General features: G+C 41.5%; 1 protein-coding gene across 1 annotated transcript in view; it reads right to left on the bottom strand.

Moving 5' to 3' along the window:
- LOC105899548 (fish-egg lectin-like) overlaps window positions 1–3,805 on the bottom strand; it is a 5,133-nt gene extending 1,328 nt beyond the window's left edge. Inside the window, exons 1-2 of the mRNA XM_042709983.1 lie at window positions 3,742–3,805; window positions 3,400–3,627 (exon numbers count right to left, since the gene is read on the bottom strand). Of these exons, the coding sequence (XP_042565917.1) occupies window positions 3,400–3,627; window positions 3,742–3,805 (292 nt within the window). The remainder of the gene's footprint in view (window positions 1–3,399; window positions 3,628–3,741) is intronic.
- Window positions 3,806–17,758: the final 13,953 nt, after the last annotated feature.

Below are 17,758 nucleotides of genomic sequence, written 5' to 3' on the forward strand. Positions count from 1 at the left end.
ACAATTGATGGCAACATTGAAGTGAGAGGTGATCAGAAAGGCAGAGGAGTGAGAGTAAGAGGAGGAGGAGGAGGAGGAGGAAGAGGATGAAGAGAAAGAGCAAGAAGGAGAGCCATTATCTCTGATGAGATTCGGGCCACTGTGGTCAACCCTGTGGTCAACCATGGTTTGACCATGCAGGAGGCTGGCCAGAGGGTTCAACCAAATATAAGCCGCTTCTCAGTTGCATCCATTCTCTGGACATTCAGAAGAGGGAATAGGTAAGAAGCACTACTATGACAGGAAAAGACTAGTTTGAATGCCTTATCAGGAGCATAGTATTCTTGTATTTTCCATTGTACTGTATCTGTAAAATTACGTAAACAAATACAAAGTGCAACCATTGATGACCAAGACTAATTCCTAAACATCAATACAGTGAGCCTAGCCACAGTGGACTGTGTTCTAAGGCGGAACACCTTGAGAATAAAGCAGGTGTACAGGGTGCCTTTTGTCAGAAACTCCGACAGTCAAACAGTTATGCTATGACTATGTGCAAGTAAGTCATATACATTTCCACAACTGATTGCGTCCTATCAGCACTGACACATTACTGTACTGTATTGCAATCCAATCCAATGTTACAGTTTTTCTCGATTGCTTACACACATGAAGCATGCCTCGTTTTCTCAAAACTCTAAACACAAATCCCTAAACCACTCACACAAAATGCAACAACATTCATAACACTGTGTAGGTCTATTTCTGATAGCACATTGTCAATATTGTCTTGAGCTAGAACAGGATGCAGTAGTTTTTTGTCCTTTTTTATTTTACATTTTTCTTTCTTTTTTTTGTTGACTGTACTGGCCTATATCCTATTGTTTGTTCTGTGCAAATCATTTACACATTCATTTGTGTTTGCTGTGATGTATAGGCTACAGCACTTTTGGAAAAAATAAAGAAATATTTTAGTTGTTACTGTATATTTGTGTGTTGTTTTATATTTGCGTAAAAACATTATACAGTTATATTTTACTACAGGAGTAAGCGTATAGTAACATAATGTTCCTGATAAGGCCTTCATACTGGTGTTTTCCCATTTCATAGTAGTGTTTTCCATTGAGCACATCAGTGTTCAATCGATGCTTAGAATGTCTACTCATATAATGGGCTGTGTTTGTCATTAGAAAACAAAGTACCCTTTTGAGGTGACATAACACTGTTTTGAAAGCAAAGTTGCCTTTTGCAGGATGTATAAAGGGTTTTGCATTTTGTGTGAGTGGTTTTGGGATTTGTGTTTAGAGTTTTGAGGAAACGAGGCATGCTTTCAAAAAATGTGTGTTAGCAATTGAGAAAAACTGTAAGTTAGCTGATTAACTCATACAGCAATCCATTTTTGTCCACTAGATGGCAGCACACAACACTAATATTTCCCCTCTTGCTACATAGCTAGAGTTGCAAGTTACAGGTGGAAAGCTACGGAAGAAAGTTGCATCCAGGAGCCTTCATAAGCAAACGTGATGTGGCTCCACATTAAATGACCCCACTTTTTCATTATCCACATGTCTCAAATGTTGTATGATGTAACATAGCTTAACAGGACACATGATATGTCCATTAACAACATAAAGAAGGGGGCAACATATAAGTCAAAACCAACAATATTTATTGACTGATCTTGAAAGTATTGGCTTACAAAAGCAAAATAAGTCATCAAATAATAATAAAAAATAATTCAGTGTTAGTGCAAGAAGCGAACATTCACACTGTGAAACCTATGAAAAGTGACAGGGGTATATAGAAATACAGCCCGCGTTAGCCACTTCACAGTCTATATGCCTTGGTCGAAGCTGTATGACGTTGAGGTTGCAGACATATTGCACTGTCTAAAAATGACTACATGCAAACCTTGTCTGTATTGGTGGCCTACAATTCCATACATTATTCCATATAGTTTGCATGTTCTCCCCGTGTTCACAAGGGGTTTCCTGTACTACGAACCCCAACAGAAAAACATGCAAAAAGAACAGAACACATGTCCATCCCTGACCAAAGATGGACCGTTCACTTGACTTGGTCCCCGGGCGCTTACAAGCTGCCCACTACTCCTGGGGGGTCCTGGAGGAGGGACAGTCCAGGATGGGAAAAGGCAGAAGATAAATTCACCGTGACCTCAGGCCTGCGTGTTCGTTCGTGTGTGTGTGTGTGTGTGTGTGTGTGTGTGTGTCCTGTGTTGCCTCCATATATTCACGTGTGTGTTCCAGTGTGTCGTGTGTGCCAATAAAACCTGACAATTATTATTATTATTATATATCATTATTAGGGTTCCTCCGTCAGGAGGAAACCTATTGTTATTGTAGGTATTCTTATTATTATTCTTGTGCCATTGGAGTCAATGGCAGCCACTAGAACCGTATGGTAACTTTTTCTGAAATTTAGCACACTCATTAAGGACAGTCCCTACTTTACTCACACCAAGTTTCATGTCTCCCACTAGACCACACTAGCGCCACCAACGGGTCAAAATTGGACTTTTGTTAACACTGTAACTTTTGAACCGTTTGACCGACACCCTGTGGCGTCAATTTCCGGTTATATAGATTTTCCGCTATTTCCGGTTTTATCAAAAACCTTTGAAAGGCATCACCTCCTACAATTTTTGTCAAATCTTCTTCAAAATCACCAGAGATGATCTTCGGACCAAGCCTCACAAAATTTATGCAACAGAATTTTGATCCTCACAACCGTTTGTCCGGTACAGCCACTGAAATTCAGCAGAAAAGCCGCCAAACAGCAAATCTTTCAGATATCAACACCAAACTTGGTGTTTCCATGTGCAAAGGCAACTTCATATCTTCAAAAATGATTGATATAAAGCAAATTGCATTAATCGCTAACGCTAAAAGAATGCTTTACACATTTTTCATTCAAAAGTGATACTCTGATTCAATCACAAGTTCATATGAAGACACTTGAGAATGTTTACTACACAAATCTGAAAAAAAGTTGACTAAGATGAAAAGTAGATTTTTGGTGAATATTTGAAACATGCATGCTTGGCTAATTGCTAGCACAATTTCCAATGTAATCTCTCCCTCTCTCCTCCTTCGCTCCCGTGCCAATTCTCACAGACACAAACTTTCCTCTGACACAGCAAAAGCTTGGCAATACGCACACACACCATTTCATGACATTGTGGCCTGACCAAGGCCCCGCTCTCTCCTTAGCTTGAAGCCAAGGCCCTTGTGGATCTTGACAGTATTGCATTTCAAATTGAATATCCCATTGGTAAGTCTGCAGCATGGATTTTTCTATACAGTGACAAATTGTGCAGAATATACATTTTTCCCTGGTTCGCAATCTTTGGAGGAACCCGCCATTGCTGCCTGCAGCTATATTTAGTGTAGTTATTCTTACCAGGTACAGTCACCCAGTCAGCCCCAACAAGTTTAAAGATGAGATTTGCTCTGTTGGCTCCCCAGACTCCTGCAGGTCCTACGGTGACATGCTTCAGTTTGCCTGGCAACTGTGTCCATGACGATCCAAACCTTGTGAAGATGCTGTCGTTTTTGTTGACCCCGAACACTTGTCCAACACCTACATCAATCTGCACCAGGCCACCAGGGATATGCGTACAGCTATACGCTGCAAGACAAACAAAAACACTTAAATGCGGTGGTGGGTTGTCAGATGTAGTCAGACAGAGCAGGGGAAGATGGAAAACATGCAATGGATTGAGTAACAGTCAGACGAACTTACCCACACATGAAGTCGGCAACAGACAGTGCAGAGCAAAGAGAAGTGTTGCGATAAGGAGAGGCATGGCTCACTCAGCGACTTTAACTGACAAGTAAGTCTCTTGGAGGACAGGTTCATGAGCAGGTTTTTAATCATTCCCCAAGCACAAGCTTCCTGTTTCTGGAATGAGGATGGGAAGATAATATGTGGCAACTTCCCAGCTGTCCCAGTCACACCCAGTCAGAAGCATTTTGAGGAAATTATTATTCATTTGTAGATAATTTAGAGGGTGTTAAAAATTATTCGAATGGACTGAAAGGTAACAGGTAAACAAGACGTGTGAAAAGTGTGTGTGTACGTGTGTGCGTGTGCGCATGCATGTATGCATGTGTGTGTGTAGGAGTGAAACAAAACAAGCCCCTCTCTTTCTTATTTAAGAACAAATAGTATACAGTTTTGTCTTGCGGGGACCACAACTTTGTCGGAAGTTGGGAAAAGTTTAATCCTAAGCAAATGAATAAGGAGCTAATTTAGTCGTCGTCTCTTGAAGGTTTGAACATTCTGGGACTATGGCGTTGTTCAGACATCTTTGTGTTCTATGGACTAGTCACTTACCACGCTGGAGTTACTTTTTGGTCTTGCCTGTGTTTGGTGGGACATGTTCTTGGTTTTATCTTTTTGTTTTTTAACCGTTAGCTGCTTGAGCTGATCTTGACTTGTTTTGTGTCCCTGAAATTATCTGCCCTGTTTTTCCCCTGAGATGCCTTTTCTTTTTGTCTTGATCTTCTGAGCGTTGGATATATTCTTGATTTTGAAAAGAATTTCACACTATATAAGTGCACTACACACTGGGTAAGCGGCCTGGGTTCCATCTCTGACCCAAGTCTGACAGTGTCAGTCCTGTAAGGTGTAGTAGTGCACATAACTGGATACTGTGCAGATGTAACGCATAGTGGTCACATTTAATCAATACCCTCATATTTACGTTCATGCGATTGGCTGAAATTTTAAGAGACATCTGATAGGCTGCAGAGATTGTCCTTTTGAAAAAGAAATGCATGTGTGAATCAAGTGACATTCATGTGTGCTCAAGGAAATACATTTGAGACAAAAAGATAAAAAATCTAGCAGATGACAGTGTAATATTAGGCTAGTGCAAAACTTCATTGTCAGGATCTTGTCAATGTTAGGTGTGTGTTTCTTTCCTCATCCGACTGCAACTTGAACCTCAATAGATAAAAACACCTTTTTCAGGAGTGTGGGAATGGAATTTTAGTAGTGCTGCAATCCTACATTCAGTGCATTTGCTGGGGTCTGGATAAACCCTGTTTGGGATGACGCTAAGGTTTATGGGAAGTGAGTGGCTTGTTGGAGTTAAAGTATAGCTAGCAAATGAAAATAACTGCACTTAATAGGGACATGAGACATACTTCCTCGCCTCTCAAGACAGGCCTGTGTCCTCAACTCACCTAGTAGAAGAACTGGTAGAGTGAGGTGCTCATAACACCAAGATGATGGCCTTGATAGCTAGGGAGTTCACACATACTAATATAGATGGAGATCTACTGTACTATGTGTCATTTTGGATACAAATGTCAATTAACTGAATAAATGTAAATACATCAATCAATAAACACTTGGAATTTCTCTGACCTCTTCCTGGTCCCTGTCCCACTTTCAATTATTAATACATTACTTGTCTATAGTGCAGATCAATGTGTGGTGTTTTTGATACAGTTTGACACTTTAGAGGGTCCTAAAATGGAAACCCAATTGTTGAGGTTTGTAACATGTTGACTCTTAATTCCCTTTCCAGACTAGATGTAAAACGTTTAATTTTATAATAGTGAAGTTACTCTTGTAAGTATTTGTATAGCGTGCACACAGTACTGCTTACTGCTAAGTATGCTGAAGCCCATATCCCAGTGAGTTACACTGTGGACTTTTAAGACGGCTTTATTCTTTCTCACACCTCACAGCTTTTGTTACAGTGTTGTATTGCATTTGTAAGATGATTTCTTTATCATGTTTTATTTGAATGGTCTCAGTCTGAGTGGTACATTGGTCTCAGTCCTGCAGCTGAATAGATCAGTTTCAACATAGATCTCTGAAACATGGGAATTCTGGTCTCTGTGGGCTGCAGGTAACCCCCCTCAGGAGGTGACATATCCCTCCATTTGTCTGCGTAATCCCTATCAGTAAACATGATGAATTATTATACCAGATGTAGGACTAAATTAACTGGGTATTTAAGGGGAAGATAGTCAAAGGACTTGGAGTATTCTGTAGCCAGAGACTCCTACACTCTATGTGTGTGTAGCCACTCCACTCCAATCTACTCCACTCCCTCCTCTCTCTCTCTCTCTACTCTCTTCCTTTCTCTCTCTCTCTCTCTCTCTCTCTCTCCACTCCACTCCCTCCTCTCTCTCTCTCTCTACTCTCCTCCCTCCCTCTCCCTCTACTCTGAGTGCATAAGCATGAGAGTGGCGGCGTTTCTGAGCGGGTTTTGATCTACTCTTTTTCCTTTTCTCTCCAGTTTAACGTAGGTTATCTAGGTTGTGCCATATATATAAATCTTTATTATATATATATATATATATAAATCTTTATTTCAGACGCCAAGTTCCATATAAAATAACAGACATACAACTATAAAAAAGAGAGAAAAACAAGAAGATACGACATACATAATACAGTTCATTAAAAAGTATGAAGAGCCAATGTCGTCTTAATGTCGAAGTAAATCGATAGCAGCTCTTTAGAGGGTTGACCAGAGCCTCTACTATAAAGTTCTCAGATTTGTCCAGTCGACACATGAAACCATACATCAATTGTGTCAAGAGCGCCTCACAGGTTGGTACGTGCTTAGACACAAACAACTGACTAGCACTATGCCACCTAGGCACATGAAGCAGCAATCTAAAAGCATCATTGTAAGCTACTTTCAGTCTCTGTATACTCCTTTTCCTGTATTTAGACCACAACTGAGCAGTGTACAATGGTGTTATGTAGGTTCTAAACAGGGAACATTTAACTGAGTCTGAGCACATAGAAAACTTCCTTAATAACATATTGGCCTGAGAATATATTTTACAGCGCTGTCGATATATATCGTTGTCATCTGTCCAATCATCAGAAATGACATGGCCCAGATATTTTATTTCCTCACAAACACCAAGGGGACTGCCAGATAAATAAAAGGTAGGGAAGGTAGAACAGTTTGTTTGTTTGTAGCTTGTTGGTGTTTATTACGCTGACTTTTCTCAACGTTGAACTCCATAATGGGGGCCAATGTGGGCGGAGTATAGTAGCTAGTAGCTTTAGGGCCAGTATCATAATAATCCTGTTTTACAAATATGAGTTTTTTTCTCTATTTTTTCTCTCAAAACATTGTCTATTTCTCCTTTAATGACATTTAATGTCTTTCAGAAGGTTTTTGTCCAAAGCAACTTACTTAACATTTTAAAGAATATTAACAACAGTGACAAATTCAGCATTATGCACAATGCAAGCGGTTGTCCCCAACAACAGCCCAACACACACACACACAACCAACCCAGACAGTTACAGATGGGTTTGTGTATGTGCGGAACTGCTGGTTGTGTGTTATGGTGTGTGTATGCCTCCATCTTGTGGCTCAATATGAGAACGGCAGCCCTCACAGAGGTTCCTGCCTCACCCCTTCCATCTCTCTCCGTACTCTCCTCTCTCTCTCCATCTCTCTACCTACTCTCAATCTCTCTCTCTCTTTCTCTCTACTCTCCTCCCTCTTCTCTCTCCATCTCTCTCACTACTCTACTCCCTCTCTCTCTCTTCAACTCTCTCTCTCTCCATCTGTCTCTCTACTCTCCTCCCTACTCTCTCTCCACTCCCTCCTGTCTCTCTACTCTCCTCCCTCTACTCTAGCTCTCTTTCTCTCTGAGTGCATGTGCAAAGTGTCTGAGTGCGTGAGCGTGAGAGTGGCAGCGTTTCTCAGTGAGTTTTGATTGATCTCCTCTTTGTTCTTTTCTTTCCAGTTTAACGTAGGTTATCTAGGTTGTGCCATATAATAGTTTCTTTGTTTGTAGCTTGTTGGCGTTTATTACGCTGACTTGTGTCAACGTTGAACTCCATAATGGGGGCAGATGGGGGCGGAGTACGAGATACTGGATGTTTCGGTTAAAAACCGGCATGCATGGTTGATCATCCTCGCTTGAATCTGTGTGCTTGAATATGTTCTCACTAAAGAATGCATTCTATAGAGCAGACTATATGCCTGAGGGAATCAAGCAGTAAGGTTTTTTTGTGCATTATGCGTCGTTATGCGTCGTCAGTCATTTCTGTAATACAAATATGACAGAGGGAACAGTAATTTATTGTATTTTCTTCCATAGTCTTACTTTTCTTACTGTTCATCTTACACGTGTCAATTGCTAACCTGTTACATATGCAACACTGAAAGCACACAAAACTGTTTCTATAGACTTTTATTGTCAGAAATATTGCCATATCGAATGCCACAGAGCTTTTTAAACATAGTTATTCAATATACCAGCTAGTACGTAAGAGCTGATTGTCTATAGGTAATAATTCTCGTTGTCTACCAATTTTTACCATTCTCCCGGTACACTTACTCTAAGGGTGGGGAGTTAACACCTTTTATAAGTTTTTGTCTAGGCTGTTCCACCTTTGGGGGTGCCTTTCGGTCGAGGAGTTCTTTCTCACTAGAAACCTTATTCAGATCTCAACTGCCCACATGCACCCACTCTGTCCTCTCAGAGAGACTCAACCAGGCGGACAACCTGCAGGCTTTCGCCTTGAGCCGATCAAGCTTCTACCTGGGAATCTATCCGTATCAAGGCCGTACCGGGAGCAGGTTCCTGGTGGAAGACACAAGTCCTCTCTTTTACCAGTACCCACTTCTCCCTAGGGTTCAATGCAGGCAACCGAAACCTATTCTATCATGCAGTCATGACACTCACTCTTATCTCACTCAGCGTTAGTCCACCCTCACACAAATACATCACACAATCATCAGTTTTACACCACCAAACAGTGCTCTAACTCTCCACTAATTATATGTGTGTTTTAAATGACCTAACTTCAGCTTTTCCTATGATTCGTCTTTCTGTTAGAATGCCATAAATGCCCAAACTACTCCTTTACTGAACATAAAACACCCTCTAGTCTGACAGGTTATGATTTAAATTCAACAGTTTTACATACACACCTCCACACCAGCTCTCAAATAACTGTATGACACACCCAGGGTTAGACAAAGGCGTTCAGGGTTATACTTTATTTTAGTCCAAACTCTGCCAGTGACTCTTTTTAATTTTTTATTATTTAACCAACTCAGGCAGTCCCTTTATTCAATATCCAATAATTCATTTAGGTTCTTTTGGATGGGGAGCCCTAATATTACCTTTGACCTTTGACCTGGGCAGAGACCTGCACTCAGATACATTTAGAATTTGCAGTTTCGAGTTTTGTAGGCCTGTGTTCTAAAGTGCAGGCTGTGGTCCCCCAGATCTCCGGTCCTGCCTCCTCCTCCTGGACTATGGCTCGCTAAATGTCGTGGCTGATTTGTAGTTTTGTGGTAAAGTAAACTCTTTCCAGATCTGAATAAAACTCTTGGTTCTTGGTCGTTCAGGAAAAATCTTCAAAAAACTTCAAAAGTCAGGCAGAGTGTGAAGCAAAAAAGGTTTATTTTGCCAGTACCAGCTGCACAAGCCTGAGCAAATCTCAAGACAATATACATCTATATGTATACACTAATTTTACGATGTTTTGCATTCTCTTCTTATACATCTGAAGGATCCCGCTTGTCCCCGATATACCTCCCAATACATTTCACACTTCAGTACTTTTGCTATACTTGATACACATTTAAACATAGAGTGCACATAATCTAATTCATTTGAATAGTGTCAATAATGTTTTGTATTTTCGTAGTTTGTCAGACTGTCATGGTGGTTATATTGATACAGTATACTGACAACTGTTGTTTAAAATCTGCACAATAGATGTGTTTTTCCAAAGGAACCAAACTGGATAATATAACAGACGGACAGGAAGATTATGATTGTTCTAATTACGGGTGTGTTAGAAGATTCGGAAAATCATTAAGTGGTGCGTAATTGATTAAGTAATTAAGCTGCAGGGTTTGACCAGCAGGGCTGCCTCTGTGGAAGAGCAGTGCTCAGTGCTCAGTGCAGTCGTAGATGGCATCATTCTTCAGGATGAGCCAGAGATGGCCCAGATCGTAGGACACATGTTTCACCTGTCCACTGTAGAGAGGAATGAGGGTCCAGCCGGTACCTTCAGGTTTACAGGCAGACGTGGAATCCCTGCAATGGGGACATTTCACTTCTAGTCATGAAGGAATAATTTACAGTTGAGAGAAAATGTATCACTATTATGAAATTATGAAAAAAATACTTTGTGGCTTGGAAAACAGGCAAAGGTGCATATCCCATACTGAAGAGCTTGTGAAGACAAACCTGCGGAACACATCTCCTATAGAACTCACTCCGTAGACTGACCCGTCACTTCCCACCTCGATCATAGACAGGCCTCCTGGAACTTCCTGCCAGTGACCGTCCCCCTCACAATTAAAGGAGTTCACCCCCTAGAGGACCCAACAAAGGCTGATAAGCAAAATCAATTCATTTATTGATTAGTAATTATTCCACAGACAGCTCAGCACAGCCCAGCCTTACCTTCCTCACAAAGATTGTATCACCACTGCTAACACCCCAGCAGCTATAAGGACCACAGGTGTAGTACTTCAGGCCGCCAGGAATTTGGCGCCAGTTCAAAGCACTATTACTTCCACTGTAGCCAACTGTGTTCTCCTTTGGAAGACATAAGGGGGCATCGACGTGATTGGCTCCTGCCACAAACTGGTCTCCACCAGCATCAATCTGCTTCAAGTTCCCTGATCCAGAACAAAAACATTAACTTATGATCCCATATGGAAAAGGTCTGTAAAAAACATATAGGAATTACACTTGTCATGTACAACACTGGCACAACACATCTGTGGGGAAGAGCTTGCACATACATTTCACACAGAAATGGTAAAAGGTCCTTTGACGTTTTTTTCTGTTACCGAATCTGAAAGGGTCCATAATTCTGTGTGTTAACACACTGTTATTATATGTACTATATCAAAATGAACATATGAATTTTACAATCTTTCCCCATTTCAAAGTCAAAGTCAAAGTAGCTTAATTGTCAATTACTTCACATGTCAGGACATACAAAGGAATCGATAGGACGTTTCCCACTCTCCCACGGTGAAACATATAAAGTGCACAGGCACAAAAGATAAGACAAGACATTTCCTAATACTAAGTAAAACATACAGATACACGTACAGCAGCATACGTTTTCTTTAAAGTGAGGTTATGGTAGTGCAAAAAAGGCAATTTGGTAATAGCAGCAAAAAACATCCTGTAAGATGTATTTGTTACATTAGCAGTGCAAGTAGAACAGTAAGTGGTTATGGTAAACGTAAGTAATAAAAGTGCAAGAGACAGTTTTGTTGCAGAGTTCTGAGTAATTTTAGGGGGGGATTTCAGTCTCCTGTCAGACTGGCGGATATGGCTGGGGGGAGTGAGGGGAGAGAATTTAGCTTCCTGACAGCTTGGTGTATGAAGCTTTTTCTGAGTCTGGTGGTGCGGCAACGGAGGCTCCTATACCTTCTTCCAGAGTGTAGGAGGCTGAACAGACTGTGTGCGGGGTGGCTGGTGTCACTCGCAATCGAGGTAGCTTTCCGGGTGAGGCGGGTGTGTCTTGCAAGGAAGGGAGTGGGGCACCAATGATCTTACCAGCTGTGTTCACTATGCGTTGCAATGCTTTCCTGCTGTGTTCAGTGCAGCTGCTGCCCCACACAGTGTTGCAGCTGGACAGGATGCTTTCAATGGTGCCCTGGTAGAATGTGTTCAGGATGGGTATGGGAGCTTTTGCTCTCTTGAGCTTGCGAAGGAAGTAGAGGCGCCGCTGGGCTTTCTTCGCCAGTGATGCAGAGTTGGTGGCCCAGGAGAGGTCCTCACTGATGTGCACCCCCAGGAATTTGGTGCTGCTCACTCGCTCCACAGCAGCACCATCGATGGTCAGTGGTGGGTGTTCAGTGTGGCTTTTCCTGAAGTCATCCACAATCTCCTTTGTCTTGCTGACATTCAGCAGGAGGTTGTTGTCTCTGCACCACGTGGTCAAAAGGTTGACCTCCTTCCTGTAGTGCAGAGGTCGCCAACCCGTCGATCGTGATCGACGTATCGATCTCGGAGACTTTCCCCTCATTTTCGAACATTTTCCGAAGTGTCTTCTGAAATGTTTTCTTACGGACTTCGGAAGACCAACGTCAGAAAAGATCTCCGCCTGAAAATTCTTACACAGCCGAAGTGTTCTCAGAAAGATTCTTAAATTGAACACGCTTTCTCGTGCACCTGGGTTTACATACAGAAACGCACCGCCAGCTCCTTATAAGGGCATGCAACTGAAGAGCCACGTCTGTAGAGTTGATGTAAATGTAATCACCAACGATTTCACTGCGTTCAAGAATGGGGCCTAATATTAATTAAATGTATGATTGAAATTCCATGTTTGAAATTCGATGTTTTAAACACAATATAAAATGTATAAATAGGCATAACAGACAGATCATGAAAATAATATCCTATCTTGTTCGAACTTTACAGCGTCATTAAGTTTAAGCGCTCAGATAAGGTAACGTTCTACTCTGTGGTGGTATTAGCGGAAAAATTGAGAAGTTTCTCAAAGGAAAGAATGACAGCTCTGGCAATGTCATACTACCGAAAACTACTCAAATGCAGCGTAAATGCAACCCTGATTATATTAGATTGGGGTTTGTGAATGATCCCAGAGCGCAGTGTGTCGACTGCGTTTTAACGCTGTCTAATGAGGCGCTCAAACCTTCATATCTGAAGCGACATTTGGAGACGCCTCGGACATACAGAACCAGGTCCTGGAAGGGATGAAAGGCAGCCCGTTCTTTTCAATACTGTTAGATGAGTCGACGGACGTCAGTAACGCTGCATTACTGCTGTTTTTTGTGCATTATCGTTGGAGCGGTATTCTACAAGAGGACATCCTTTTCTGTGAAGCTACCAACTCGAACCACTGCCCAGGAATGCTTGGTGCTATTTATGCTTATAATAGATTGAAGCAACAGATTTAAATCATTAATACATTATTTTAATTATTTGACTCATTATTTGGACCTATTTGAACCAATTTATTTGAACCATATTTGAACCTATTTGTTTGCATGTCTGAAGCAACACCTATTTTAATAAGGCCTTAGCTGAGTGGTCTTGTTTGCATGTTTCATCACTTGTTTTGAGTGCATGCTATCTTTTGGGTCTAAAATGCTCTGTGTGGTTTTATGTTGTTTTCTAGTGCACAATACAATTTTGATAGTGCCAAATCTAGAGTTAGATTTTCTTGTATTAATTTCTAGGCTCCCACCTGTAGTAGGTGCTGATGTTGCTCTTTGTGACACATAACAATCGCTTATTCATTAGAATGGAATAAAGATTAGCTAAAATAAGCGGGGTGTCTATTGGACCCCACCCTGTTACAAATACGAATAGGTGGGCCTTGGAGTAGAAAAGGTTGCGAACCCCTGATTAAGTGTGTTCTTGGTCACATCAGTTTGAAAGCTGGACCAAAGTGTTTGATTTCATTCAATTACAACTGGGCCAAATACAAAGTTAAGTTGTAAGTACAGTCTGGAGTCTGGACAGTCTTTTTCTCTCAACGCCTCAATAGGTAGATCTTGCCTGTCACCAAGGTAGAGGTCGGTGATCTTGGGCCTAAAAAGGTTGGTGACCACTACTGTAGTGGGTCTCATCGTTCTTGGTGATGAGACCCACCAGAGTTGTGTCGTCCGCAAACTTCACCATGTGATTGGTACTGTAGGTTGGTGTGCAGTCATGAGTCAGCAGGGTGAAGAGCAGGGGACTGAGCACACAGCCTTGTGGGGCCCCTGTGCTGAGTGTGATGCTGCTCGAGATGTTGTTGCCGACTCGTACTGCTTGTGGCCGCTCACTGAGGAAGTCCAATATCCAATTGCAAAGGGAGGTGTTGAACCCCAGCTGGTCCAGTTTACAGATGAGTTGTTGTGGGATTATGGTATTAAAAGCTGAACTAAAGTCTATGAAAAGAATTCTCACATGTGAGTCTGCTTTTTCCAGGTGGGTGAGGGCCGGGTGGAGAGCAGAGCAGATTGCGTCCTCTGTGGAATGTTTGGCCCGGTATGCGAACTGAAAGGGGTCCAGGGTGGGGGGAGGATGGACTTGATGTGAGATATGGGTTGACATCATAATAAAGATACCCTTTGAAGTCCACGCTCCCTGTGCAGGGATATGGTGGTTTTTATGGGGAATTGCTTTTAAAGCTCAGCCAGTTTTTGTCGCAGAGACATACAAATGACAACCCCAGAAACCTTGAACCCTTTTCCTTTCAAATATACACAGTTTGAAACAAAAAGCTCTTTGTAAGGAGAATAGGACTAGTCTCTTGCACATTTCAGTCTCTGAGTGAGGTTTCAGCTCCTAACGACCCGCCCATTAGCAAATGACAGCTATTCATATGATAAGGGCATGGTAATTCAGTGATCGCTATTGGGTCATGATGTGGCAAGAAAACCGTTGGGGGGTACGGGCCACAAAGACATTCCAGGGCCATTATGTAATGGCCATTGTCTTTGACCGAGGTGTCTCAGGTTTGTTTACACCTAGTCATCAATATGCATTTGTAGGGACAGTAGTTTTGAAGGGGTACAGGTCACTCTAAAATTATAAATATTTAGTAGTGAAACCACACACACTTTCTGAATGCTAAACTCACCTATGTAAAACTAACACCTATGTTAACAAAGTTCAGAGTTCAAAAGCCTTGCTCCAAAATCTTTACAATGTGTTTTTTGTACAAAGTCTGAGCACCTCTGAAAGTATGTTTTTGTAAGTTTGTTTAGATTTAATTTAAATTAAACCTTTTTTTACTACATTCCTTTCACTCCCATGTTATTATTGCTGAGGTATTCTAGAATATAATCATACATGCCACTTTTGCCTCAATGTTTTCAGTTAGGTGAAATAAACAAAAATATCAAGGCATGGCAGACTACCTAAGAGAGTAAAAAACAGGCTCGGACTCAGTAGTGTTAAAAATATAAACATGTCTGTTAAATCATACCAGCACATTCCTATGGAATCATACAGCTGCACATTGAGGTTGTAGACATATTGCACTTTTATCTGTCTAAAAATGACTACATGCAAACCTTGCCTATTGGTGGCCCACAATTCCATATATTATTATTGGTGTAGTTATTCTTACCAGGTACATTCACCCAGTTAGCCCCAACAAGTTTATAGATGAGATTATCTCCGTTGACTCCCCAGACTCCTGCAGGTCCTACGGTGACATGCTTCAAATTGCCTGGCAACTCTGTCCATGCCGATCCAAACCTTGTGTAGACTTGGTTCTTAACGGTGACCCCGAACACTTGTCCAACACCTACATCAATCTGCACCATGGCACCAGGCACTTGCGTACAGCTATACTCTGCAAGACAAACAAAAACACTTAAATGCGGTGGTGGGCTGTCAGATGTAGTCAGACAGAGCAGGGAAAGATGGAAAACATGCACAGGATTGAGTAACAGTCAGACGAACTTACCCACACATGAAGTCGGCAACAGACAGTGCAGGGCAAAGAGAAGTGTTGCAATGCGGAGAGGCATGGCCCACTCAGTGACTCTATCTGACAAGTAAGTCTGTAGGAGGACAAGTGAGCAGGTTTTTATACATCCCCCAAGCACAATTTTCCTGTTTCTGGAATGAGGACGGGAAGGCAATATGTGGCAACTTTCCAGTAGCACCTTTTTTCCCCCGTGTCCAGCAGAAGACCACAGAGCATCACGCGTGCAAGTTGTGTCACTGATCAAATCAGGTCAAGCACACAGATTAGCACACAGTGCAGCAGCTTCCAGTGATTGCAGCAGCTTTCTGTAAATTATTCAAAGTATTAGTTTAAACAGACTCTCTCTTCGCCATCATTGTTGTGCATAACGCTATGCGTTTGGGACACACACACACACATTTTTGACAATTTTCACGGTTTCATTTAAAACTTGAATATCTATGGTTCTACACATTGCATAATAACTATTCATGGCTTAAATTAAAGAAGACACTTGGGCCATCAACTGCAATCAGTTAACGTTTTGTATTTTGATTTGTATCAGTTTCCATATGGTGTCTTTAGACATCTCCAAGTGTCTCATAACCTCTCCAAAATCACCAAATACAAAAGCAAAAACCTGTCACTATATATCAAGCATTCAAACTTTTTTCTTGACTTCTGTACTACAGCAAACCATTTGAATTAATTTCAGTGAAATATATTGTATTTTCTTGTGAGAATATATATGATGGTCTATAGCCTCTCCAAAATATACCCAACAACCTATCCAAATCCATATTAGATCCATATCATGTATGTATGTATGTATGTATGTATGTATGTATGTATGTATGTATGTATGTATGTAATGCTGTGTGCCCTGCTTCTCCATGTAGATTGGACTTTGGAAGACAATTAGCAGAGTCAAGAATGTTAACCCAGAAACCTCACGTATATGTTTACATAAGATAAGAAGGAGAGAGCGGGTTGTGAAATGTCTCGTTGCTAAGCAGAAGTAGAATTCAGCTGAGCTGAAGGTATCCTAAGTGCATCCCAGCGTCTTGACTGTCATACTGTGTAAACATTGTTTGAATAAAAGGACTTGTTTTCAGCATGGCACGTCAGACAGACTTAAGGTGTCTGTCTCCGTCGGGGCCCGTTCGAAAACCGTCCAGTTCACATACATGCTGGGTAGTGTTTTTAATCTGCTAACTAACTGTTGAGGGTCTTATCCCTGACAGTATGTATGTATTGTGATGGCCCAGCCAGTGAGCAGAGCCCCACATGGCTAAGTAGGCTACAGCCAAACAAAGGCAATCAAGAGGCATGGTGTTGGATGGGCGGTACTACCCCAGAGGATTCTCATAGGGAACTCCTCCCCACCCAGGTGTCTCTGGTTGTCCTTCACAGGTGCACTAAATCAATCAGGCAATCAGGAGTCTTTTTAACCTCAGCCGGAGGATATGGAAGCCAGACTGTCTTGAGCTACTGAGGAGTGAGAGGGTAAGAGGCTTGTGGCCTGCGGCCTGCCTTTTGTATTACTGAAGAGGATTAATCACTAGTGATGGCGAAATGAAGCTTCATGAACCTTCGAAGCTTTCCAGCCAAACGTGTTGAAAAAAGGTTCACTACTCGAAGCATCGTTCGCTCTCTAGTGACACCTGCTGGTCAATAAAAATAAGGCGTAGGAAAGATTTTCTCGGGACAGTGAATTTGTTGTTGTGGTGCGCAAGGCCTGCTAAAATAACATGCACACAAACTTATAGTGAAAAAAACGTACGTTCAAATTTCGTTGTATGCGAATACAATGACAATAAAGGCTTTATTTTTCTATTCTTTCTTCTAGTAATTGTTTGACTTAAAGATTTATGGATTGTATGGTGGCACAATGGTTAGTGACGTCGCCTCAAGCGCGGAACACTCAGGTTTGATGCCCAGTCATAGCGTATTTTAATCCGATGGTTTGATTATAAACGCCTGCTAATTATCTTTACTGTCTTCTGTATGCCGTTGGAACTGAGGTTAGTTAGTGCTTTTGGAATACTGGTCAGTACTTTTGTAAAACGAGTGCTTCAACATGGAGAAGGTGTTATTATTGTAACTCAGTTGCTTGTCACAGATCATACAATTCACCTACGAATAAAAAAGATACTCATTAAACTAAAGGTCTGTGACGACATGAAATAACACAATAATAGGCTAATGTCAGGGAAGTCATACAAGCTACAAACAGACCTTATTAGGAGAAATCAAATCAAAGTGTTCCCACAAGGGTGACGACTTTCTCTTCCTAACTGGCTCCATAACTCTATCTCAAATAATCTATAGTACTATCTATACT

This window comes from Clupea harengus, chromosome 15 (genome assembly GCF_900700415.2).
Source record: "Clupea harengus chromosome 15, Ch_v2.0.2, whole genome shotgun sequence".
In the NCBI taxonomy this organism is placed as follows: domain Eukaryota; kingdom Metazoa; phylum Chordata; class Actinopteri; order Clupeiformes; family Clupeidae; genus Clupea; species Clupea harengus.